Source organism: Hesperophylax consimilis, chromosome 4 (assembly GCF_061612785.1).
Source record: "Hesperophylax consimilis isolate HC1 chromosome 4, BYU_Hcon_1.0, whole genome shotgun sequence".
NCBI lineage: Eukaryota > Metazoa > Arthropoda > Insecta > Trichoptera > Limnephilidae > Hesperophylax > Hesperophylax consimilis.
The window spans coordinates 44,170,333-44,197,617 of NC_142839.1; the positions used below are offsets into that span (position 1 = coordinate 44,170,333).

General features: G+C 36.4%; 2 protein-coding genes across 4 annotated transcripts; one reads left to right on the forward strand and one right to left on the reverse strand.

The window, feature by feature from the left end:
* Positions 1-248: 248 nt before the first annotated feature.
* On the reverse strand, positions 249-2,046 carry LOC149424783 (neuroguidin). The gene is made up of 2 exons (XM_089631496.1): positions 1,830-2,046; positions 249-1,737 (listed from the first exon to the last, which is right to left on the reverse strand). Exons 1-2 carry the CDS (start codon positions 1,836-1,838, stop codon positions 820-822), a joined length of 927 nt encoding a protein of 308 aa, XP_089487622.1. The 5' UTR covers positions 1,839-2,046; the 3' UTR covers positions 249-819.
* Positions 2,047-10,391: 8,345 nt separating this feature from the next.
* On the forward strand, positions 10,392-26,299 carry TM9SF4 (transmembrane 9 superfamily protein member 4). 3 transcript variants are annotated; one of them, XR_016302126.1, is made up of 10 exons: positions 10,392-10,631; positions 10,709-11,094; positions 11,275-11,430; positions 11,859-12,136; positions 22,619-22,822; positions 23,671-24,088; positions 24,285-24,468; positions 24,569-25,025; positions 25,358-25,547; positions 25,926-26,297. XR_016302126.1 is itself a non-coding variant. In XM_089631497.1 (9 exons), the coding sequence occupies exons 1-9, from the start codon at positions 10,623-10,625 to the stop codon at positions 25,456-25,458; spliced, it is 2,193 nt and encodes a 730-aa protein (XP_089487623.1). In that variant the 5' UTR covers positions 10,392-10,622; the 3' UTR covers positions 25,459-26,299. The 3 variants fall into 3 exon arrangements, 2 of the variants coding, with proteins under 2 accessions (XP_089487623.1, XP_089487625.1); XM_089631497.1 differs by having other exon boundaries at positions 25,358-26,299; XM_089631499.1 differs by lacking the exons at positions 24,285-24,468; positions 25,926-26,297 and having other exon boundaries at positions 25,358-25,470.
* Positions 26,300-27,285: the final 986 nt, after the last annotated feature.

Sequence of the window (27,285 nt, forward strand, 5' to 3'; positions counted from 1 at the left end):
TTAGCCAAATATTATTATTATTATTTAAAGGTGCTTGTACAGTAAATAAATAAATAGTTGATTTGCTTTGCTTGCTTGTGCAATGACCGAGGAATTACGAAACAGAGGATTTAACCCGGGATACCTGGATGGGAACCATTTATCATAATTCTTTAAAATCACACTCTTGATTGTATCTCTCAACATCCATGCACCCACTATCACAGGTGAAAATACATACAGACTAGGGTTATATAAAATGATATTCATATTTTTTCAACTCAGTGTATTAACAGATATTATGTATAAAGTTGTCTGATGATGATAAACTCTCGGATTTATTTACAAAAAGGCATTATCAAAAATTTAATCTTCATGTTTGTAAGATAAACCAATGTATATCTTGGCTATAAAAATAATACAAAATTAACGACTATAAGAGAAGACGGTAACAGAGTACTCCCGGTTCGTGGTGGTTTGTGAAAACCCAAGGCCACTTGTTCTAGTCCCTACGTGTCGAGTGCTGCAGCCTGTAGCCAGTAGAGACATGTTCAGTTATATCAGTGAAGACTTCGGTGGAAACTACATTCCAACAATTATTATAAAATGAATGGGTTTCCAATGGAAATCGTTCAATTCTGAAACTTTGAATACAAGTCAGAAACATCGGCGTTTGCTTCATAGAATTCTCTTGAAGGTACACTCAATCGGTATAAGGTTAAACATTTGAACTGTTGAGCTTCATTTTACCGAATGAAAACTTTCTACCCGGAGAGGCTTGTTTAGCTCCATTTACATTTATTTGACAGAAATATCGCACATCTTGAACACATCGCTATGTTAAAAGAAACGCTTTTTCTTTGAACCTTTCTTTGAAGGGGTGCTTTTGCGCTTCTTTTTCTTGCCAGAAGATGATGTTCCACTTTCATCCAGAGCGCTGTAGTCTCCAAAGCTGGTGATTTCGTCACCGAGAGTGCCGATAGTGGTGACTTTCCTCTTTTTATGTTTTTCAGATTTGGTCAAAGGTAAACGAGTCAGGTAGTTTTCTTCATAATCTGTCTTTTCCTGTTCAAACTTAGAGACGGTAAGGTGGCGTCTGCTTCCGCTGGATATTTCTAAGGGAGAGTCAGTGAACTCGTCTCGTAACTCGCGCATGACACTAGAATTTAAAGCCCGTCTTCTATTTCGATCAGTCTGACGGCCTTCTCTTTCAGCTTTGGTTTCATTATCTGCGTAATGCATGGCGGCAACCTTAGGAGGAACATAGACACCGACCTTTGAACTCTTGTCCTTATCTTTCGACTCTTCATCGGCACTTCCCTCCGAGTCTTCCTCTCCTAGCTTACTGACTAGGTTCTCCGGGTGAGCTCTGTATAAGTTAGGATTATTTTCTGAATTGACGCCAGTAATGGCATTTTTCACAACTTTGTCAATTTGATACTTTAATTTAGTGTCAATAGGGCGTATCTTCTCCAAAACGGTTCTAATTTCAACAAGTCGATCAATAGATGGGTCGGCTTCGATCTTTTCACCGGAGCACTTTCGCAAGACGATGTATGTTAAATCGATAAGGTAACTCAGAAGCATGTGATACTTCATTTCTAAAAAACTTAAACCTTTGTCGGTTGTGATTTCTCCACTCTTAACCCTGACGAGCATGCTATCCACTAAGGCTGTTACTTGCAGCACGCTGCTGTTCATCTCCTTCAGTAAACACAGCGCCGCTGGCAGGTCTTGCTGCTCCGTCTCCTCCGATGCCTGCGACGAAAATAACACTAATTATTACAAGATCAAGAAAGGAAAGGAATATTATATAGTGTTAATAACAAATTTGGATAAAGTTTGACTACCTGCACCATGTCTGCGTGGTGTTTTCAACAGTGTACACATATATTTTTAAAAGTATTTAAAGAATATCGATGAAAATGTGGGCTAAATCAACAGGAAGACCACCGGTGGTTCGTTATACAGAAAATAACATTTAGGAAAATAATGAAGAGTAATCAGTCATTCAAAAACACAAAATTCACACATGTGCCCAGCCCATCAACAATCAAAGCAGCAATAAAAATAAATAGACAAAAATAAAACTCAGAGTCATAGATAATACATGCTAAAAGGTCTATGGCAAGGCTGCCCAACCTTTTTAACAGTAGGGCGAAATTGACGATTTTGAATCACTGGCGGGCCACTGAATACCTGACGGTTCCTATTTCCATGGGGGGGGGGGGGGTTGTTAGAGAATTTCTATAAAACATAATTCCCCACAAAAAAAATTCAAAATGAGTGCTCCCCACAAAAAATATTTGAAATCCATGGGGGAGGGGGGTTGTTACGGAACTTCGCTGAGAAAAAATTCCCGCGCACCCAAAAACATCATATTGTGATTCCCCGCAACAATTTTTCGAATTCCATGGGGGGGGGTGGCTACAGGATTCCATTTCGGACGCAAATAATTTTATTATATCAAAAACCGGTGTATTTTTGTTTAAAAAGTAAGTTCAACAGGTTAGATTTTTTCGTCGCTGATTCTCGTTCTGAGTAGCCTAAATAGCGATAAATCGCCTTCGTTGGCAACACTGGGGACCGCGCGCAAGCTGCATTGTTTGTTTTACCGCGGGCCCGCGACACTTTTTCAAATTGGCGGGTTTTTTGAAAATGGTTCACGCGGGCCACTTATAATTCGTTCGCGGGCCACAATGTGGCCCGCGGGCCTGGGGTTGGGCAGCCTTGGTCTATGGGAAACCGAATACCGAAAAATAATTATGAACCCTACAGACCATTCAATTTGGGTGAACGAAAAAGTTGAACCATGTGGAAGAGCGTTGTAAGCGATAAGGGGGCGTTGATATCAAGTTAGACGGTTGTAGCGCCAGAACATCCGACCACCATTCAACCAACCGACCGTCCAACCAAGGTGTCTGTAGGGTGGTTGAGCGGTTGAACCAACTTTATTCAATGGCAGCTATCACACGTCCACTTCGGAGCGGCGGTACAGCGTGCCACTCCAGACTGCCGCGCAGAAAAGTAATATCCGAAAATAAGATAACGGTTTACAGCGCAGTACATTGTAATACTTTCCTTCGCGGCGGCCTGGAGCGGTGCGTGATACTGTTGCTATGAAGTGTACGTGTGGGTGGGCCCATTTTTCCTAGGGAAAAATTAACGAATAAAAATATTTGAAATTCCGGGAACGTGAAGTTTGGACAGATTTTTTGATATTATATAATATATTTTTGATATTATGTACATCTTGCTTGTGTGATACTACAAGCAAGATGTACTCTGATAGAGATGCCAGGAAGAAGCTTTTGTGATTATTTTGGAGCATTCAAATTTATTGAAAATGATGTAACGATTAAAATCGTAAACGCTAAATTTTCATTATTTTTGTAGGATCTTATGACTGATTTTTTTTTCCATGAACCGTTTTTGTCCACGTTTTTCTTTTCCTTTACATGGTAGTAATCGACGATGCTACTAGAGCGTTCGCATTTAAAAAAAAAATAAAGTAGGATACACGCTGCGTGTGTCTTACTTTATTTAAACCCAGAGAAGTAACGGATGAAATTGAATCGACCATCGCGTTGTCTGTACGCAACACTTAACAGTTGGCACAGAACGATTGAATCAACCAAATTAAGTGGTCTGCAGTGGTGACCAGTTTTATTTATGCACATAGTTCAGCCTGCTTTGGGTAGTTAATGTAGGGGCTGTAGGAAGGGATTTATTGAAAAACGAAAACAGATTTTCACGTCATGCTTCACATACATGCACCGGTGCATCGGGGACATATCGGGAATCAATGCTGCTAGCTGCTAGGCTGTTTGCAACTTCCCGAGCTGTTCGGACGTAATAAGTGGAAGGTGGCTTGTAAAAAAGATAACCACCGTGAACTGTGCTGTCCTCAGCTCAGCAATGAATTGGTTCACATTTAACGAGATCGTTGTGTGAATTCGAATGTGCAACAAAAGAGCGTTGGTGACAGCACAGATTCTTGTGGAACCCCAGCATTGATTTGGTGCGGAGAAGAAGAGTCGTCAACTACGGTTTGAATTGTTCTTCCCCTGAGAAAGTCCGCAAATCAACTTTGCAGGGTTGGGATGGATCCCATACGATGGCAATTTCCCGACAAGCACTCGGTACTAGACCGTATGGAAGGTTTTGGGAAAAGTATTTGAGTTTCTCCAAAACACTCCAAGTACCGCCCCCAAATATGTGTCACATATCCGAGCAGATCGCTTAGGATTTTGTTATTCTCGGTGACCAGATGACTAAAAAAGATTTTCATAACATGAGTTTTCAACACCGGCATATTGCTCACATACATATTCGTCATATGACAATTAAACACGGTTATGGTTAAAAACGATCGTAACTAAGAATAGTGATTTTTAAAAACATGACATATTCAGCACAATTTGCCAGTTATTCTACGCAAGTGGTACCAACTACCAATATGCCAAACAATACCAAGCCAACTGTCACCGACATGCCACGACATGCGTCCGACCACGTCCGAATAAAGCCTTTTATTTATGCCTTTTCCCCAAAATGTGTTCTTCACTGTTCTTCACCGTTATTTTCGAGGTAAGTGAGAAATGTGTTATTAACCACCCCTTCCAAAACCTTTGAGAGTACGAAAGGGATGGCTATGGGGCAGTAGTTGGAATCGGAGTGGTTCCCCTTAGGGTTGGGTGGACGATCGCCTTTTTCCGAAGATCTGGCACCTGTCACTTTTGAGTGAGAGTTAAAATAATTTTGAGAGCAACGGAGTTAACTAACTAACTAACTAACCATCACGCCGTTTCCCCGCAGGGGTAGGCAGAGAGGACGGACCGCCAAACAACTCGGTCTTGGCACACACTCCTTGCCTCATTCACATTCATACATCGTCTCATACATACTCTTCTATTATTCTGACTCTTGACATGGCCCAAGCAACGGAGTTAATTCTGAAAAACAGCTCTCAAGGACTAGGGTAGAGATTCCGTCAGGCCCGCTGGCTTTGTTGACTTTCAACTCATTCAATCCACGGAAAAACTTCCCGTTCCGGATCTTTGGTTCCTTCATTTGGAAACAGCACTGCGAGATGGAAGGGGAGCAAGGCCGGCCCTACGCGGCCGCCATTGAAGCAGTGCGCTCCGGACGGTGAATTGCCAAGGCGCGGAAATGCTGATAATACCTAACAACTAACTCATCGCCTATGAAATATTTTTCATAAGAACGGCGCTACATAAAAGTACAAATCATCCAAATATTATTGATTACCAGCTGTACCCCGCCACGCATCTCTGTGGCTCAGTCTGTCCGTGCAGATAGAAAAACAGCCCGTGTTGCTTAAGAGATTTTTTTTTTAGGGATTTAAATTATATTTATTCAAGAAAATTTTTGACAATGTGTGATATACATACATATTTCACTAGTAACAAGATAAAAGATATTATGATATGATTATTATTTATTAATTTTAAATGTTCTCCCATAATAAGCAATTGATTGTGTGTATGGGATGAGGTATTATTTGTTTAGTTTCTTAGATTATATTTGTTTTTTTAATTTTTGTTGTTTTTTTTCTATTTTTGATTTATTTAAAAAAAAATAGTTTAGGTTTTCAGTATATTTTTCAATTATGTTTTGAATTCTTTGAATCTATCACTAAGCGATCTTATATTTTCTGGCAATTTATTGAAGAAATTTGCTCCTAAGTATTTGTAGTTTTGTTGACCAAAAGTTTTTTTACAAATCGGAATTGGTAACATGTATTTTTGCCTGAGATTTGCTGTGTTTTTGAATGGTGCGGTTTTGTTTAGGATACAGGAAATGATTATTTAATTTTTTTAATTCTTTGAAAATGAATTCAGATGAATATAAAAATGATTTCTTTAATATTATTTTAATTATTAGTTTTTGCGCAATGTAAAGAGGTTGTGTGTGAGTTTTATAGGCGCCCCACATCCTATTATACCATATTGGATTATGGATTGACAGAATGCGAAGTAAGTCATTCTCAGTAGATGGCGCTGTTTTCCAAAAAAACATGTTTGTCCAACAGATTGCACTGTTTTTCATCAAATAAGCAAGTTTTTACCTGTCACAGGTGAGATCTGTTTATAAAAACACACGCATATTCAAATGCAAAGAACTTTCGGAGATTTAAGATTTTGAGCAAACGTACATTAACATTTTTATTTATAAAGATTGATGAATGGTGATCACCTAACTAAATAGGCGTCAATTGGTTTTGACAAAGGTGCGCCAAGATTTTACTTTTGTTTCAGGGCCGCCCCCGAAGAGGAACCTCTCCATCATCTTTAAGAGTTTTTAGTTTTCTGGGAAATTTTTGCCTATTAACTCAGCTTTCTCGCGGGCCGGGTTAGCCAGCCGACCATCGGGCTTGGTCAGAAATGGAAAAGTAATTCTGCAGAAATTTCTCCAGATTGAACTAGCGAGCGAGCAAAAAGAATGGCTGCCAGTGGAGCAATCTGCAAGTTTTTGAAAAGTCTTCGGCCATGGTCGCTCTTAGCTCTATTTAGAAATCTCTTGTAATCCCTTGCCGCTTCTTAGTACTTCAAAAGATTATCCAAGGCGCCAAATTTCCGGAGTGCATTATAAGCCATGTTTTGGAGTCTGAGTGTTTCAGCATAGCGATAGTCAAACCACGACTTTGTGCCCGCTCCAGAGGATTTGACGGAGATTGCTTTGTTTACGTCCGTGAAAGTACGCTGTACTAATGCCCCATTCAGAGAGAGCGATTTTAGTTGAACGACTTTTATTGAACCACAAAAATTGAACAAGATTTCGTTAAGACGTTTAAATTTAACTCGAACCGATATTCTAAATCAAAATGGCGTCAAGTGAAGTTATCGCTGCGTCTATTTCGAACCTTTTACGGAACGAACTTAAGAATATGAAAATAATAATACATATATTTTTAAGTTTAGCTTTTATGCAAAGAGTTCCAAAAAATACGATATCATTGTTAATAAAAGAAGTGCTGGTTTCAATAGTTGATGCCCTAAAGTTCGTTATGATGTTTGTTGTATAATTTTTTGAAACATTGAGAGACGTGTTATTGAATAATAATAACTACTTTTTTTTTTTTTTTTAATTTATTCACATTTAAACCCGCTAAACTACTTATGTAGTTTGTCAGCAGGGACATAGAGACAACATTTATACATTCATAAGATACAATTTGAACGGTACATAATTACATAAATTGGTTACATTGCAGAAAAGTTTAAATAGCAGCATAAAAGCCTTATATAATAAGCAAGTAAAAATAAATGTATGAACAAATTAGTATTATCAACAAGTACATCAATAGTTTCATAAATAGAGGTAGGTAGTCAGGTATTACAAAATAATTGTTTTTCCATTTTCTAAGAATATGAATTCCATTTCAGGGGCATCAGTATAATATGATTTAAGATTTTCACGGCCAAAAGTATTTTTGTTATTTGTTTTTACAAAGTTAAGTTAACTAAGTTACAGTAACATTTCAAAAATAATATTATTGATTGCAGTGTTACGGGCATTCTTATTTATGTAAACTTCTTGCTGCTTATTCAAACGACAGGGATGGCTTTGGTATGGATCTTTAGGGATCAATGGTGAAGGCAAGAAATAAAAGGCGTGTCGTGAAGTTCACTGTGTTTTATTGATGAGTCAGTGAAGCCGTAACGAGAGTTGACGCTGGACAGAAGAATATACCAGATGCTGGCTGATGATGTGCTGGTCAGGCGCGGGTCAGTGAGTCGACGCCGGGCGCTGGTGACCGGGACTCGATGAAGGTCAGGCACTGGCGAAGAACGTAGGTCTTCAGGCACTCCAGTGCTGACGAGACGGCCGAAGGTGCGGCGGACCTTGTAGGCGGTTGAACGGGAACGGTGTGACCAGTGAGGATGCTGCGTGTCCTCGTGGTGGTCATGGTAGCGTGGAAGAAGCGCTGGTCAGAGACACTGGAACCAGGGCGCTTGAAATCCGAGTGGCGCTGGCCACGGACGTGGCCGAGGCGCTATGATGGTGTCCCGATGGAGTCCATGATGGTACGGGCGAAGCCGGGAATATTGTCCTTTGCGCTAGTAAGAGTAGCGCGGGTTATCACTCGTTGAGCCTTGTAGACTGACGGCGGAAAGACTGACTGACTGACTCGCTGCGTCGGGCTTATTTATACTACACGGCCGATGGCGACAGTAGGTAGTAAATTGCAATTAAATCGAGACCACTCACTCGGACTGTGTGTTTCGGGAACCTTTGACATTGCGGCGATTATGCAAAGGCCGTAGACTCAAACCTTCTGGCGAGTTCTCGTAGTATCCCAGACGGGCTGCAGTATTATTGTCGTCGATAGACAGGTAGGTACTTGAAGTACGTAGATTACTTTGTTTACGATGCGATGCAGGTACATAATTCGGGAGTAGGTACTAAGTAGGTCGAGCGGTTTATTATTAATTATTTAATCTAGTTTTTTCTCGACGCTACAGATCCATAAATCTGAACATCATATTATCCGATCACTTAATACATTCTTTCATTGAAGTAGATGCCGTGATGGTAAGTAAGAGGTACGCATAAATAAACCACTCATTAATAACGTCTATCGCCTACTTTCCACCCCATGGAACTAAAAATCGTAAGCGACTTGAGACATAAGTTCATTTATTCGGAAGGAAATCGAATGATATCTCATACTTGAATAACAAAACTAGACGGGCTTTCAACTTTCGTCGCACAACCAAAAACTTGATCAACTCTGTTGGAAGTCTGTCCACATTAGTCGATTAGCTTTCATATGTCATTCAGCACAAAGTCGTTCAACTAAAATCGCTCTGTCTGAAATAGTGATGGGAATGATCGAAATATTTATATAATCGATTTTTTTTAACCGAAACATCAAAAGAATCGAATGATCCATTCGAATGAATCGCTCGGAGTGCGGGAGCAATAGCTACGGACAGGGGAAAAAAATTTCTATCCAATTGACTATTCCTATCGTAAAAAAAATTGTTTGCATATTCCGGTTGTAATTTATTTTCATTAGTATGGCAATATTTTTGGTAAGCAGGTACTAGCGAAATTTCAATCACTAATTTTCATTCCTGGCAATGATTCCCTTGTTGTCTGCTAGCAACATTAGTATTATTCCTGTTAGCCACGAATTTCAAATATGTATGCATATGCAATTAACATTTTTATAAATAATTAATAAGATTCGAATATCTACATACGTACAGTTAAAATAAATTATTATACAAGTTTTTTAAGTACAAAGAAAAATATTTTCTGAATTTCTTTACGCTAAGCAGATATATTATGTTTATATGAACGCACACATGTCACTTGATGAGTTTAATATATACTAAATATTGTATACTGCCCGAAGAAGCTACGGTTGTAGTGAAACCCGATCAGCATTAAATATAAAAATGGTGTTTGCTAAATTATTGGTTTATTTTATTTTAAATATACACTACCCGAATGTCCCGAATATATGATACATAACCTAAAAATAACAAAGGTAGGTATTAAACCTTCAATTGTGAAAAACTATCACCATGAAAATCTTTTACACATAAACTATACCTACTGAAAACGTAAATCGTCACCTAAAAGTATTAATTCATAATTTAAAATTCACACACGAGGTTGATTATAACATCAACATGCTTCAGTAGGCAGCCAACAATGTACTTATAAAATATTTCGTTTGTCAAGCAATCTGAGATATTTTGACATCTCGAAATATAACCTCTCGAATGTGAGAATCGATTTGCGTTTTCGAACGAATTCTGACAGTTTGAAAACGATTGTCTCGGACTGAACATTCGAATGATTTCTGATATTTCAGAGCGATTGTCTCGATTCCACTTTCGATGACATTTGAAAACGATTATTTCGGACCGTGCATTCGAAATAATTCTGACCAATCACAACGCTTGGCTGGCATCGATTATTTCTGACCAATCACAGCGACGACTTTCGATGACGTTTCAAAACGATTGTCTCGGGGTTGCATTCGAATTAATTCTGACCAATCACAACGCTTGGCTGGCATCGATTATTTCTGACCAATCACAGCGACGACTTTCGATGACGTTTCAAAACGATTGTCTCGGAGTTGCATTCGAATTAATTCTGTCAATGAATCGAGATATTTCGAATGGTAAAAAAGATCGAGTAAACCATCGATGATTCATTGATTCCGCCCATCGCTAGTCTGAAAAGGGTCCGAATTTGAAATTATGTTTGTTTATGCTCATTTTCTCATAAATTTGTCCATACACAGAAAGTTTCAAAATCAAATACGGACACCAATGGTCGTCGCTGAATTTGACAACTGCTTGCTCACAGAAACACCAACCCCCTAGAACGAAAATAATATTTTTGACAGATCGAAGCGATAGAAAACACTTATCTTTGCATATCTTTGGTTTGTAGACTTTTCATATCGTAGACGGATTTACACAAATTTTGCCGACTGATGGCAGAAAGTGAATATCAACAACGTCCTGTAAAGTTTAGATGCGAATAATTTTGCCTTTCATCTGAATTCCACCACTTCTTCTACATGCATGTGATATGTTATTATTGAGTCCTTTGTAAATTGAATGTGTCACTGTTCAGTGTTTTGAATTGCCATGGATTTCGTAAGTTCTACCATTGTACAGAACTTGTTTATGTATTTTATAAAAGTAAATAATCTATAAAAGCTTTTGTTTTTCAGCTAACATTTTCTTTCGCCTCGTTCCTTTTGTTATTTACTGCTGCGGAAGCGTTTTATGTCCCGGGTGTTGCTCCTGTTGAATTCCGAAAAGGGCAAAAGATTGATGTCAAAGCCGTCAAAATGACCAGTGTCCACACTCAGTTACCATATGAATATTACTCGCTTCCCTTTTGTTTGCCCAAGAATGGCACCTTCGTTTACAAATCGGAGAACTTGGGCGAAGTCCTCCGAGGGGACAGGATAGTGAACACTCCCTACAGCCTGCAGATGGCTGAGGATGTACAATGTCGGTTACTGTGTCATACTAAAAATAACCCCATGAATTGGAATGCCGAAGAATCGCAAAATGTTGGGAATCGAATTGAACATGAATACTATGTGCACCTGTGAGTAAATCTCTTATTATTGAAAATGCTTATTTTAATTTATAATACCATCTATATGATTCATAAACATTGTTGATTTGGTTAATGCAAAATATTTGATTGTATCCATAATGTTTATTTAATGCTGTTATAATGACTCCTGTTCTGACGACTAATGTGTTTTCTTGCATCATTCTGTAGATTGGTAGACAACCTCCCGGTAGCAACGCATTCCTTGAAGAGCGGCAACTCGGAGCAGGTGGTGGAACAGGGCTATCGCCTCGGCCTCATGACGCACCAGCGCCCCTACATCCACAACCACCTCAAGCTCATCCTGCTTTACCATCCGCGGAGTGCGTAAGTTCACCACACACTGTAATAGTACCTCCAGGCAACCTTCTTGCCAGGATGCGAGGCAAAAACCGCAGCCTTGGGTGTTGGGAACTGGAAATAAAAACAGCAGGACATCAGCTGGAGTAGAACCTGAAAGGAAATGTTATCTTTGTTGTTATCATCATTCCGTTTCAATGCAGAGTAGCAGTAGACAGAGAGGATAGACATTCAAACTCCTCGGTCTTGGTACACTTTCTTGCTTCATTCTTCACAACTATTTTATTCACTCGATGGTGAAATATCTTCCTCGGGCATCCCCAACGTCTTCTATCATATACATTCGCATTATATATTCTCCTTTCTTCGTACATCCGCTCTACATGCCCAATGACTTTTCTCAATCTTATTCATTACTCTGAAGTGTTTGTAGTAAAATGTTTGTTTTATTTCAGTGACAGGTATCGCGTGGTGGGCTTCGAAGTGGAGCCCATGTCGGTGGATCGCGAGGAGCTGCAGTTCAGCGGGGAGTCGTGCAGTTTCCCCAGCGACCCCAAGCCGCAACTGGTCAACACGCAGACCGGCACCAAGCTCTTCTTCACCTATTCCGTGGAGTGGATCCAGTCTGATGTCAGCTGGGCCTCTCGCTGGGATATCTATCTCGGCATGAACGATGTGCAGATTCACTGGTTCTCCATCATCAACTCTTTGATGGTTGTGTTCTTCTTGTCAGGTATACTTTATTATTAGAAGAAATAAAACAATTGATTAAAAATAATTAGCAAGTTTTAGCCACTTATATTGTTCAGATACGACCGACATGTTCACCTCAGTAAACACTCAGTAAATACTTTTTCCTGAGAGCAGGGTTTACTGAAAACATTTATTTATGCAGAATGTAAAGTCAGATGTTAATTAGTTTTTTTAGGTATAAAACAAAACAATCTTTGTAAAGAAGTGTTGAATCTTCTTTTTGGATTAGCTTTTATTCTATAATGAGGAAAATTCAGTTATTAACTATTACATAGTCTAAAATTTATTTTTGGCTATGTTTTTTTTTGCTTAAATGAACACATAACTGGCATCAAGTGACAAATTCAACCTTATCGTCATAAGCGTAATGACTGCATTATTTTGTTGGAGTTCAAATGGATTGGCTTTAATCCTGTAAAGGATTGGCAGAATGCTCATATCGACAGAAGTAATAATGTTTCAGTAAAGGATTGGCAGAATGCTCATATCGACAGAAGTAATAATGTTTCAGTAAAGGATTGGCAGAATGCTCATATCGACAGAAGTATAGGTCTCGCAAGTTAAGTTGGCTTCATCACAGTACTCACACAGATGCAAAACTTACATACAGCGTGTTTCGATTTAAGATTGAAAAAAAAAAACAATTGATGATTATTTCACAATTGAGAACTCTAAGCCAAAGCGTGTTGAAGTCGGTCACATAAAACTTATTTTGTTTTGCGACATCGTTATTGAAATATTGAAGTTTATCATTTTTTTTTCTAAACTAATGTGATAATTTTCAGGATTGAATTCAAATGGGTAGGTATTCTTAAAAAAGACAATGGTATTGCTAACAATTCTTAGTCATTTATGTAAGAATGCTGTACATAACAAACTTCCATCGATAATGACCCTAATTCACGGAAATTACGGCAATTGGAATTTATACCTAATTGTTTTTCGGGGAATAATTATTATTCTGACCAGAAATATTTATTTTACAAAGCATGTTTAATGTTAATTTGATATATTTCCTAGAAGTATAATTAACCCACATTTCCAAAATTTTATCGTTTCCTAGAATATTTATTTATCTATTTTAACGAAGGGATGGTTTCTTTATGTCTTTGAAAGAATCGCAAAGATGTGATTTTTTTTACAGGGTCATTTCGGAAAACATCAATAATTGCATTCAGAGTGAATGAGTGGTTTCTTCAGTGAGATCATAAGTAGGAGATTCTTTCCATACCATTTTTTAGAGAACATTTATAATTGTATAATTAGAATGTACACATTTATAAACCAATATATTTATGACATATGAGTTCCCAATGTTTATATGACTAGATATTTAATTTTAAATAAAGTACTATAATTTTTAGAATTTCTTAAGTAGTAGATTTTACACATTTATAAACCAAGTATATGACAAATGATTTTTTTTCAAGCTCGTTTTGGAGAACATTAATTTGTTAGTTGTTTCTTTATTTATTTTGTTTTGCGCCCAGAGGGCTTTTACATAAATAATAAAGGCAGGCAGGCAAAAAATGATGAAAACTATTTATTATTTCAAATTCAAAAATTGGTAATTATTTCACTTGCGATATGTAGGTGCACGTATGTTTAAATCAAATTACGAACTGAATGAATAGGACACCCCGTAAGTAGACCCCGTAACGGTATTGTTAAAACTTGCCTCTCTTCTAACTAGTTACAATAAGTGAGCGTAAGCAAGACAGAGAGCCTTATCGCGTTAGTGGGCGGCGCTTGACGTTCACACAGATAGACCAATACATCAATTCTAAGCATTTTTATTGCTTCCTTCTTTCGTTGCGTTACCTATAATAATGTTTCAGTAAAGGATTGGCAGAATGCTCATATCGACAGAAGTAATAATGTTTCAGTAAAGGATTGGCAGAATGCTCACATCGACAGAAGTAATAATGTTTCAGTAAAGGATTGGCAGAATGCTCATATCGACAGAAGTAATAATGTTTCAGTAAAGGATTGGCAGAATGCTCATATCGACAGAAGTAATAATGTTTCAGTAAAGGATTGGCAGAATGCTCACATCGACAGAAGTAATAATATTTGACATAAAACTATTAAATTATTACACACGACATAAATTATATTGTAGCGTTATGGCTTGCATTTTACGAAACACTCCTTTTTTATTTAAAATTTTATCACCACACTTTATTTTTTATATCTTTTCTGTGAACAAAATATTGTATAATAATAAGAACTATAAATATATAGTTCTTATTCTTAACCCAGTTACAACTTGAAACCTTACGACGGGTTTTTTCACAGAATTTAAATAATTCATCAAATTTCAAAGTTAATATTCAAGTTTTATGAAACAACTGGCCCATGATGAAATAATACCAGCACTTGAATAGAATTCTCAAGTAACTAGAGTTTTTACTTTTAAATGTAATGAATTAATGATAATGATTAAAGCAATAATTGTCAAGTGTATCAACATGTCAGGGAATATGTGTCAAGTGTATCAACATGTCAGGGAATTTTTGTTGTTTGTTTTTGGGGTGTTATGCCGTGTTGCGCTAACTCTGGATCTGCCCTGATGATGGACACTGCAACGCTGTCCGAAACGTCGGCTAAAGAAGGAGTTAGCGCAACACGGCATAACACCCCAAAAACAAACAACAAAAATGCTTTTGGCCGTGAGAATCTAAAAACTTACCATGTCAGGGAATATTTGTCAAGTGTATCAACATGTCAGGGAATATGTGTCAAGTGTATCAACATGTCAGGGAATATTTAAGTATACTAGATTTTTGCCCGTTGCAGGCAACTAATAGGTAAAAATGACTCAGTTAAACTAATGTTTAAAAAAAATGATGTATGATTTGGTGTTGAATGTGGATGAGTGTATGAGTACATATATATGTTTGAATGTGGATGAGTGTATGAGTACATATATATGTTTGAATGTGGATGAGTGTATGAGTACATATATATGTTTGAATGTGGATGAGTGTATGAGTACATATATATGTTTGAATGTGGATGAGTGTATGAGTACATTTATATATTTGAATTTGGGTGAGTGAGTGCCTACTTTGTATTTATGATTTGATGTTTGAATGACTACTTTTGACTAAGGGCTCAGGAATTTGACTGTTCAGTTTAGTACACCTAGTTTTCACCGAGCCACTCGGGTTGTGTAGCTCTTTACTCGTAGTTTGATACCGATATTGGCTACTTTCCAGTTGTAACGAAGATTCCTACCGCTGAGCCACTTTAAAAGGGGATTATGTGCTTTGATGCATATTCAGTACCTACATACAGTGCCTAACTAGGATACCTTCCTGCGGTACCTACACAACATACGCATACGGGAATGTGTGTACTGATGCATATAATGATTGATGCCAAACGTCACTGAGAAACAGCAATTTGTCAATGGGTACAGATCACACTTCTATGGATTCTGTTACTTGTTACTGTCACTTCTGTGGACCACTTGGAGTAAGACCCAGAAGTGTTTGTCATCCAATGACTGGTTCTCGGGGCAGCGGTACCGAAATAAAATTATCATAATAAACATGCAAAACGTAAAAACGGTGAATATCTATTTAAACTTTTAAAAAAAAGATTATATCAATGAACATATAATTTTATCAATTGTATTTTTAATAAAATTTCATCTTTAAAAAGTTCTGTGCTCCTGGTACATTTTACATCACGTGAATTTTCACAGAAATGGCGCTGTACAAATTATCATAATTTAGAAAAAAAATATAACATTAATTTAAAATAAAAATACAGATTACATATTTCCTACACTATTTAAAAGTAGGTAATTTTGCATCTTCACAATTCAAAATCACATGGCACTTATCCATAGTTATTTCAAATTATTTAATATTTATTTCATATTATTAAATATTTATTTCATATTATTTAATAAGCCCTATGGGCATTTAAATGAAATAAAAAACTTTAAAAAAATAAATGTATATTATTAGATTAATTAAGTAGGTACCTACCAGGATTACAGCTAACAAAAAATAATACTGGCAAACTAGTCAAAAGGCAAAAGAAATGAACCCAGATGAAGTGTGCACTTGTCCGTTGAACGCAGGTTGAGAAAAGGGATATTTTCTCTCCTGTCGACTACATATACGCCTGCAAATCAACTCGAATTACACCAAAACCTTATGAAGTTGAATATCTTCGGCATATTTTTTATATTCTGCAGTGCAATTTTTAAGGTCTATTCGTCCTGGATCTACAATGGGTGAATATTTTTTAAAGTAAAGTACTCTGATGACTGGACAATTTTTTGACAAAAGAGATTTTCTAAAAAAGTTCGATAGATGTCCGTATAATCAGTTAAAACCACTTTATACGGAGCAGAGGAAAATTACAAATGAAAAATTCAGTAATCTGCAGCAGCTGAAAAGTGTGATTCCCCGTGATTATCAGTTATTTGATGATTCCTTAAGCATGAATAGTGTAGTGAATTTTTAATTTTATTTGGGATCCAACTAATTTTATATTGTTTAATGTATTCTTCAAATATAATTTTTTTTTTAAATTTCAATACAATTTTAACAACCTTAAAAAACTGTTTATATGCCACCTTAGTTATTATCTGAGTTATTAAATCTATACAAGAAAACCACCCAAGATTCTTAAAAAGTTATATTAAGCAAAATTAACAATATTTTCACACTAGCATGATGTCGGTAATACCATAAGCTTGCCAAACAAATTAAATTTGTATTTTTGTTTCTCAACATAAATTTTTGGTGGTGTATTTTTCTTCTCCTCTAACATTTTTCTAAAACAGACTTACGAGGTCTTAATAGTAATGGTGACGATATGTATCAGGGGAATAAGAGAAGAACGGCTGCGTGGCTGTTTTCTAAAACAGACTTACGAGGTCTTAATAGTAACGGTGACAATATGTATCAGGGGAATAAGAGAAGAACGGCTGCGTGGCTGTTTTCTAAAACAGACTTACGAGGTCTTAATAGTAACGGTGACAATATGTATCAGGGGAATAAGAGAAGAACGGCTGCGTGGCTGTTTTCTAAAACAGACTTACGAGGTCTTAATAGTAACAGTGACAATATGTATCAGGGGAATAAGAGAAGAACGGCTGCGTGGCTGTTTTCTAAAACAGACTTACGAGGTCTTAATAGTAACGGTGACAATATGTATCAGGGGAATAAGAGAAGAACGGCTGCGTGGCTGTTTTCTAAAACAGACTTACGAGGTCTTAATAGTAACGGTGACAATATGTATCAGGGGAATAAGAGAAGAACGGCTGCGTGGCTGTTTTCTAAAACAGACTTACGAGGTCTTAATAGTAACGGTGACAATATGTATCAGGGGAATAAGAGAAGAACGGCTGCGTGGCTGTTTTCTAAAACAGACTTACGAGGTCTTAATAGTAACGGTGACAATATGTATCAGGGGAATAAGAGAAGAACGGCTGCGTGGCTGTTTTCTAAAACAGACTTACGAGGTCTTAATAGTAACGGTGACAATATGTATCAGGGGAATAAGAGAAGAACGGCTGCGTGGCTGTTTTCTAAAACAGACTTACGAGGTCTTAATAGTAACGGTGACAATATGTATCAGGGGAATAAGAGAAGAACGGCTGCGTGGCTGTTTTCTAAAACAGACTTACGAGGTCTTAATAGTAACGGTGACAATATGTATCAGGGGAATAAGAGAAGAACGGCTGCGTGGCTGTTTTCTAAAACAGACTTACGAGGTCTTAATAGTAACGGTGACAATATGTATCAGGGGAATAAGAGAAGAACGGCTGCGTGGCTGTTTTCTAAAACAGACTTACGAGGTCTTAATAGTAACGGTGACGATATGTCAGTCGTCAGGGGAATAAGAGAAGAATGGCTGCGAGGCTATACCAAACTTAATTTTATATTTGAAACCAAAGTATCCAACCAAACTGAAAAATTAAAAGGTATAGCAAATATTTAGTAGGATGAGGGCTATTTGATTTATTTTTTTATTTTAAATTATAAAGTAAAGGCCAATAAAGAATTATAAATTACAGGCCAATAAAGAATTATAAAGTACAGGCCAATAAAGAATTATAAAGTACAGGCCAATAAAGAATTATAAAGTACAGGCCAATAAAGAATTCTATTTTCTTGATAAAAGCTGTTAGAAGTTCTACCGAGCCGAACCCTCTGATATGAAAATATCTGGAGTCGGTGAATTATTTTCCCATTTGATCTCTGGTGAGTTGACGTGTTGTTCTTGTATTGTTTTGTATTTATTTTTCTTATATAACGCACTTGTATAATGTTGATAGACTAGATGATCATTTGTGGAAAAGTGTGTGGAAGGGTTTAGTTTTTCCTATGGGGAAGATTTAACCCGGACATAAAATCGGAAGTAGAAATAAAAAATATAAAATAAATTATAAAATCAAACAACTTTTTTATCATGGTTATTTTAAAATGTTAAACGTAGGGTTACCCTCATGCTAATTTGTTCACCTTTGGGAACAGAAATCGTTCAAAACAACTAACTTGAGAGTGTATTTATAAATATCCACTTGGGCGATCGCTTTACTAATTGAAAAAATTAGTCGAACGGCCGTGATATTTCTGAGCATTTGATTAGGAAATTTATAAAAATATTATAAAAAATCATTTCTCTGAATTTTAATATGAAGACATATAAACTGATTATAGTGCTATATAGCCAATGAATCCACCCATATTATAACATGAAGACGTATAAACTGATTATAGTGCTATATAACCAATGAATCCACCCACATTTTAATATGAAGACATATAAACTGATTATAGTGCTATATAGCCAATGAATCCACCCATATTATAATATGAAGACGTATAAACTGATTATAGTGCTATATAGCCAATGAATCCACCAATATTATAATATGAAGACGTATAAACTGATTACAGTGCTATATAACCAATGAATCCACCCACATTTTAATATGAAGACATATAAACTGATTATGTATACTAGTGCTATATAGCTAATGAATCCACCCATATTAGAATATGAAGACGTATAAACTGATTATAGTTCTATATAACCAATGAATCCACCCACATTTTAATATGAAGACATATAAACTGATTATAGTGCTATATAACCAATGAATCCACCCACATTTTAATATGAAGACATATAAACTGATTATAGTGCTATATAGCCAATGAATCCACCCACATTTTAATACAAAGACGTATAAAATTCAAAATTCAAAAAAATAGTTATTGCACAAAAATACAGAGTACAAAGGGTTAGCTTTTAGGTTACATCCTATTTCTTCCAGCTAACCCAACAAATATACATTATATTACATAACCCAACAAAACAGAGGTATTTAATTTATGTAAGGTATTCATTTAATGTGTAGTGACATTTGTAAGAAATGTTTTTAGTGATGATTTAAATTTAAGTATGTTGGTTATTTGTTTGATGCTACCTTGTTATATACTTTTGGCCATGTAGTGTGGTGCTTTTTGAAACATAGTTTTGTTTGCTTTGGGATTAATAAGTTTTTTGTGAACGTTGTAGCGTGTTTATGTGTTTAGTTTTTTTGTGGGAACTTTTCTGGAGATGATTGAAAACTATAAACTGATAATCAAAATATTCACTTTATTCAAAAGATTATAATTGCAAACCAAACTTAACCAAAATATAATAAGTAAAATGAAATATTATACACGTTCTTCAAGAATTATCCACAAATACATACACTCACATATAAAAGTGTGTTTTCATGTTTCAATATAAAAATGTCTGTGAAAAAAAAAAATAATAATAATAACTTTCTACCACAACACATAAATACCTGTCACCATTAATCACAAACACGTTAACACCTCAGCACAGGTTCTCCTAGTGAGGTGCTCACGTTACATATAATATCACACACACACAGTTTTACCTAAATCAACCTATGTTCTTCATTTTTTATACCTTTTTTCTGTACTTTTTTCTCTGTACTGCAATATAAACCACTGTAATAATTTGTAAAACGTGTATTCAAGAATAGACATAAATAAATAAAATAATAAAAAAAATAAAAAAAATATATATAAACTGATTATAGTGCTATATAGCCAATGAATCCACCAATATTTTAATATGAAGACGTATAAACTGATTATAGTGCCAATGAATCCACCCATACTTGAATATAAAGACATATAAACAGATTATAGTGCTATACAGCCAATGAATCCACTCATATTTTAATATGAAGACATATAAACTGATTATAGTGCCAATGAATCCACCCATACTTGAATATAAAGACATATAAACAGATTATAGTGCTATACAGCCAATGAATCCACTCATATTTTAATATGAAGACGTATAAACTGATTATAGTGCCAATGAATCCACCCATACTTGAATATAAAGACATATAAACAGATTATAGTGCTATACAGCCAATGAATCCACTGATATTTTAATATGAAGACGTATAAACTGATTATAGTGCCAATGAATCCACCCATACTTGAATATAAAGACATATAAACAGATTATAGTGCTATACAGCCAATGAATCCACTCATATTTTAATATGAAGACGTATAAACTGATTATAGTGCCAATGAATCCACCCATACTTGAATATAAAGACATATAAACAGATTATAGTGCTATACAGCCAATGAATCCACTGATATTTTAATATGAAGACGTATAAACTGATTATAGGGCCAATGAATCCACCCATACTTGAATATAAAGACATATAAACAGATTATAGTGCTATACAGCCAATGAATCCACTGATATTTTAATATGAAGACGTATAAACTGATTATAGTGCCAATGAATCCACCCATACTTGAATATAAAGACATATAAACAGATTATAGTGCTATACAGCCAATGAATCCACTCATATTTTAATGTTCATCCCATATTTTTTAAGATTTAAATAAATTTATTAAAAAGTTGTAAACTTTATAAATGCGCGAATTCTGTGCATTAGTTCCTTTGAAATTGCAGTGCGAGGTACTTATTCGGGTCAACATTGGATATTTTATATTTCTGTGTGTTGTTTATAACCTAGTTGATAATCAGAGATGCAAATATATATTAGAAGACTCTATTTTTAATTGTTGTTTTATAAATAAATATTTTTTTAAATTTTGGGTTCACGGATTGTCAAACTGAACGCACTAAATTAGGATATTTGATACATTTACCACAAATAACTGTTATACTAGAGCAGACTATATTTTATCTCCATGGCTTCCGTGGTCTAGGGTTAAGGGTCTTGACTAACAATCCGAAGACCTGTAAGACGTGTAATAGTTATTAAATTAGAAAGATATGTTAATTATCTACCATTATCAATAAAAATAATTTCGATTCTTGCTTTATTTAGTTCAATTAATCGTTTTACACAGCCAGCCTGAAATTGAAAAAGACGTGAGGCGGAGAATTCACACTTTGTTGTGAAAAATTTGGAAAAAGCCACTATATATGAATTCAAATCAGTTGAAAACACGTTAAACGATAGATTATTCATTTACGATTACACTGGTATGTAATAAAAATCGAATAAATCAAACAAACTTACACCATTTTAACAAGCGCGCTTTTGAGAAAAAACTTTTGTGAAACTTGAGAATTAAGAAAATTGTATAACAAATCATTATAAGCAATAATTAGTTTTTCGAAATATCCATACAAATTGAAAATATCCCCCGAGTAAAAATAAATGCCGCCGACGTGAATTGAACCCACACCTTCTGATGTCCATTCAGGTGCTCTGAGACCGCTGAGCTACGTCGGCTTATTTCCAACACGCCAAATGATTCAATATGTACTAGTGCTTCAATCAACAATTACTGCTTATTATATTTTTCACCTGTAAACAACCAACTTTATTTTGTAGGAAAGGCTTTGTTAGTGCTAAATTTCCCACTAGATGGCGTCGTGACATATTATATCTACATTTGTTGGTGAAATATTTTGACTTATCAAATATTATTATTTACTAGGTTTTTTATGCATAGCACAAAGGATAACAAATTATTATAAGCAATAATTAGTCGCTTGAAATATACGTACAAATTGAAAGTATCTCCCGAGTAAAAATAACTATTTATTGCTTATAATAATTTGTTATCCTTTGTGCTATGCATAAAATCCTTGTCTTATAAACATGAGTTTATCATTAAAAGAAATTGTAATTTAGAAGCATATAGAATGGTCCACAGGACGTCGCTTTGTTTTTGTTTTGTTGATAAAATGGGTATTATTTCAGCTCTCTACAAACTGTAGATCGTGAGATGGTTTGGAAAATTTTTCAAAATGTTTTACGAAAGGTAGATAAATTTGACACATTATGGCAACGGTCGTTTGTAGTATGCTAAAAATCGCTAGAGTGGATATAATAGTGACAAGATTCCCGTCGGCTATTTGATTTTGTAATTGTTGTTTCTTATTCCAGGAATATTAACAATGATAATGATCCGCACGCTGCGGAGGGACATAGCGCGCTACAATGCGGACGAGGGAGTGGACGATGTGATGGAGGAGACGGGCTGGAAGTTGGTGCACGGGGACGTGTTCCGACCGCCTCGGCAGTCGCGCCTGTTTGCCGCCGTTATCGGAAGCGGAATACAAATATTCTTCATGGCTCTTATCACCTTGTGTATGTATAAGTTTCAATATGGGGTTCTCAATTCTCTTTCAATCAGTATTAGTTATGTAGAATCCTCTCATTTTCCCCACATCTAGGTTTTCCCCACAAAATACCCAATCGGTTTAAATTCCTTGAAATTCCCTGCAATTCGGGGAATTTCAAAGAATTGGCAATCTGCTGAGAAGCGGCTGGCTTTTTTTAAAAATGATTTTTGGCTATTTAATAATTTTTTTTACGCTCTCATAAAGTATCCATTTTAGGGATTGAAATTTAAAAATTATCATCATGGTTTTAAAAATACAAATAAAACAAAACATTGAATGACTTTTTGAAGAATTTTTGGCTAAACTGGAAAAAAGTGATTTATCAATTGAACTACACGTTAATTCAAAACATTTTAACTGATTCTTAATAAGAGAGAGCTTTGTACAAATATATTATTTTCTATTGAGGTGATTTTTCTCAAAAAACGGCGCAATACAAATCATCTAAATATTATTATTATTATTAAAAATCGTAATATACAGTTGAGTAGTGGAGTTTCAAAACCTGCTGTGGAATTTTCTGCTGGTTTTGATAGTATTTGAAATAAATTGAAAGCAAATATACTATTAATACTTTTTGCTAAATATCAAAAGAATAATGTATAATTATTTAGATATGAAGCAAAAAATGCATATTTTCGAATATTCAAGATGTTCCAAGCAGTTTTCCTAAAAATCAAGAGCAAGTTTTGAAACTCCACCGATGTGTTAGGATTGTTAGCTGTGTATAATACTTGTGTTGAATCTCTCTCCAAACAGTATTGTTACTTTGCTAGTTCTTATTGAGAATGTGAGTTTGAATATGTATTTCAGTTTTCGCAATGCTCGGGATGCTTTCCCCGGCGTCGCGCGGCGCTCTGATGACCTCGGCTATCTTCCTGTACGTGTTCATGGGGCTGATAGCGGGGTACTTCTCAGCCCGCCTCTACAAGACCATGCGCGGCCGCGAGTGGAAGAAGGCCGCTCTGTCCACGGCCACCTTCTACCCGGCCATCGTGTTTGGCACCTGCTTCTTCCTGAACTTCTTCATCTGGGGCAAGCACTCGAGTGGGGCAGTGCCCTTCAGCACCATGATGTCGCTGCTGTGTCTGTGGTTCTGCATCTCGCTGCCACTTGTGTATTTGGGATACTACTTTGGGTTCAGGAAGCAGGGATTCCAGCATCCCGTGCGCACAAATCAGATTCCCAGACAAGTGCCGGACCAACTGTGGTACATGAATCCTACTTTATGGTAAGTAATAATGGCGAAGGTTGTTTTGAATATCTAAAAGTTGCTATGTAGTTATGTACTATGATGGAAATGAAATGGATATGTGTTCAAGTTAAGTGTTATTTTGAGTGAAAAGCAATTCAACACTGTTGTAATGTCATGTTATAATGTTAGTATATAATATATATAATATGTTGATTTCCCCTCCTGTGTTTAGCACCCTGATGGCGGGCATCCTGCCGTTTGGAGCCGTGTTCATCGAACTGTTCTTCATCTTCACGGCCATCTGGGAGAACCAAATCTACTATCTGTTTGGCTTCCTGTTCCTGGTGTTCTGCATCCTGGTCATCTCCTGCTCGCAGATATCTATAGTCATGGTTTACTTCCAGTTGTGTGGAGAGGTCACTTTTCACTTTACTTGCAATAGTCTTCTGCTAGCATGATATTATATCATATGAACCAATCCAATTGATGGGTTTTTGCTTCTGTTCCCTTCTGCAGGACTACCACTGGTGGTGGAGAAGCTTCCTGGTGTCTGGGGGCTCAGCGGTGTACGTGCTGGCCTACGCTGTGTTCTACTTCTTCACCAAGCTGGAGATCACCGAGTTCATTCCCACCTTGTTGTACGTGGGGTACACGGGTAAGTCATTTCCTCCCTCTTTCATTGTTGCCAGGACCAAACTGGCTGATGTACGAGAGAGCTCGGCGGTATATGTGCTGGCCTACGCTGTGTTCTACTTCTTCACCAAGCTGGAGATCACCGAGTTCATTCCCACCTTGTTGTACGTGGGGTACACGGGTAAGTCATTTCCTCCCTCTTTCATTGTTGCCAGGACCAAACTGGCTGATGTACGAGAGAGCTCGGCGGTATATGTGCTGGCCTACGCTGTGTTCTACTTCTTCACCAAGCTGGAGATCACCGAGTTCATTCCCACCTTGTTGTACGTGGGGTACACGGGTAAGTCATTTCCTCCCTCTTTCATTGTTGCCAGGACCAAACTGGCTGATGTACGAGAGAGCTCGGCGGTATATGTGCTGGCCTACGCTGTGTTCTACTTCTTCACCAAGCTGGAGATCACCTAGTTCATTCCCACCTTGTTGTACGTGGGGTACACGGGTAAGTCATTTCCTCCTACTTTCATTGTTGCCAGGACTAAACTGGCTGATGTACGAGAGAGCTCGGCGGTATATGTGAAAACGTGAGGCGGAAAAAGCATTAATCTTTGATATCCTGTTTACTTAATTTGAACAGTTTGTTTGCACAAATTAATGAATTTGTTGTTTTTCCAGGTTTGATGGTCCTGACCTTCTGGTTGCTCACCGGGACAATAGGATTCTTCGCTGCATACGCCTTTATAAGGAAGATATACGGAGCCGTGAAGATTGATTAGTCGATTTAGTGCCGTTATTGAAATTATGGACCTTCCGAGTATCAAATTGGACAAAGTCAGTTGAAATTGGAGAAGTTTATTTAAGATGTAGCGGGTACGTCATACTCCGCTCCCCTCTCCGCTATGTAGCGGCTATGTCACGCCTCGCTCCCCCCTGTACTGCCTGCTTGTCACTTCAGTTAATAAACGCACTAGCTCCGTAACAGACGTGTTCGCCTTATTGCTCTGCATTTACTCCCACACACATACCTATCCAAGGCGTACTGCACTTACGCCTCCAAAGTGGTGACCCCGACGTGATCTAGAAGTGTGTGTGTGTGAGAACAATAGAGCAATAAGGCGAACACGTCTGTTACGAAGCTAGTGCGCTTATTAACTGAAGTGACAAGCAGGCAGTACAGGGTATAATACATATGTTGAGGCGAGGGGAGCAGGGCGTGACGTAGCCGCTACATAGCGGAGAGGGGAGCGGAGTATGACGTAGCCGCTACAAAGACAAAGCTTAGTTGTGAATGTGAAATAAATGTAAAAGTGACAAATAATATAATAGTTTTGTTCTACATTTATGTGTATCCATTTTATTATGTCTTTTGAATAAATTGTCATATTATTCTTTTTATTTAAAAATCTTTTAGTTTAATTTTCTTCAAGAAGAGCTTAAAATAATTGTTCAAGAAAAGGTAAAAAATGAAGAAATGGTTCTTGCTGGAAAGATTTCTTCCATTGAAGGTGACTAGATTGTCATTTCAATCCCTTTTAGTCGTATCAGACATAATGGGTCTTTGAAAGATTAAAATCAATAAGGTTATTCTTTATTAACTTTATTCTTCACTAACAAATTTGTAGAACTCCCATTATAATTATAAGTTTATCTTTTACATAATCAAAATAAAATTATCATTCAGTTTATAAAAAATAGTTTATTTATTAGTAGTTTATGTATTACAGTTTATTATTCTTATTTTATTTTTTAATTTCCGACTTTATGTTCGGGTTAAATCTTCCCCATAGGAAAAACTAAACCTTTCCACAGACTTTTTCAAAATGATCATCTAGTCAATCAACATTATGTAAGTCCATTATATGTATAAGCAAAATAAATACAAAACAATAAAAGAACAACACATCAACTCACAAAAGATCAAATGGCAAAATAATTCACCGACTCCAGAGGGTTCGGCTCGGTAGAACTCCTAACAGGGCCTATAAATCCTACTGATCCCTCAACATAAATATTTAAAAAATCTTTCATAATCCTACATGTATTTAAAATGACTGATTTGCATTTTTATATATAAATTTTTTGATAGATCTAATACGCCTAAATTTTTAATTACAGAGCTAGGTATAATGCCAGTAGCCGAAATAACAAATGGTAATATTTTTATAGTCTGAGAATGCCAAATTCTTTTTATCTCATTTCATAAATCTGTGTATACTTTCTTTTCCGATTTTATGTCCGGGTTAAATCTTCCCCATAGGAAAAACTAAACCCTTCCACACACTTTTCCACAAATTATCATCTAGTCCAGAGGTTCCCAACCTTTTTTGCCCCGTAGACCACTTGCCAAATATTTTTATTTCCGTAGACCCCCTGCCTGCCCAATATTGAATTTTCCTAAAACTATTAACGTCCCATGTGATAATAATTTATTTTTTTAGTAACAATATTCCCTTCGCTTGCCTGCTCAACAACCGGGTGGAGGTATAGTTGCTTTGTCTTTACACTGTGCAGACAGGGGCGCCCTTGTGAGGTATTACACTAAATGAAAATGAAGCAGGATAAGCAACGGGAATTTCTATCTGTAGCTAGCCCTACAAAACTGT

Bases quoted from the DNA above. Each gene is read 5' to 3' on its own strand.
- TM9SF4 (XM_089631497.1), top strand. The intron at 11,431-11,858 runs GTAAGTTCACCA...GTTTTATTTCAG, and splicing joins CTTTACCATCCGCGGAGTGC to TGACAGGTATCGCGTGGTGG. The intron at 25,026-25,357 runs GTAAGTCATTTC...TTGTTTTTCCAG, and splicing joins GTTGTACGTGGGGTACACGG to GTTTGATGGTCCTGACCTTC.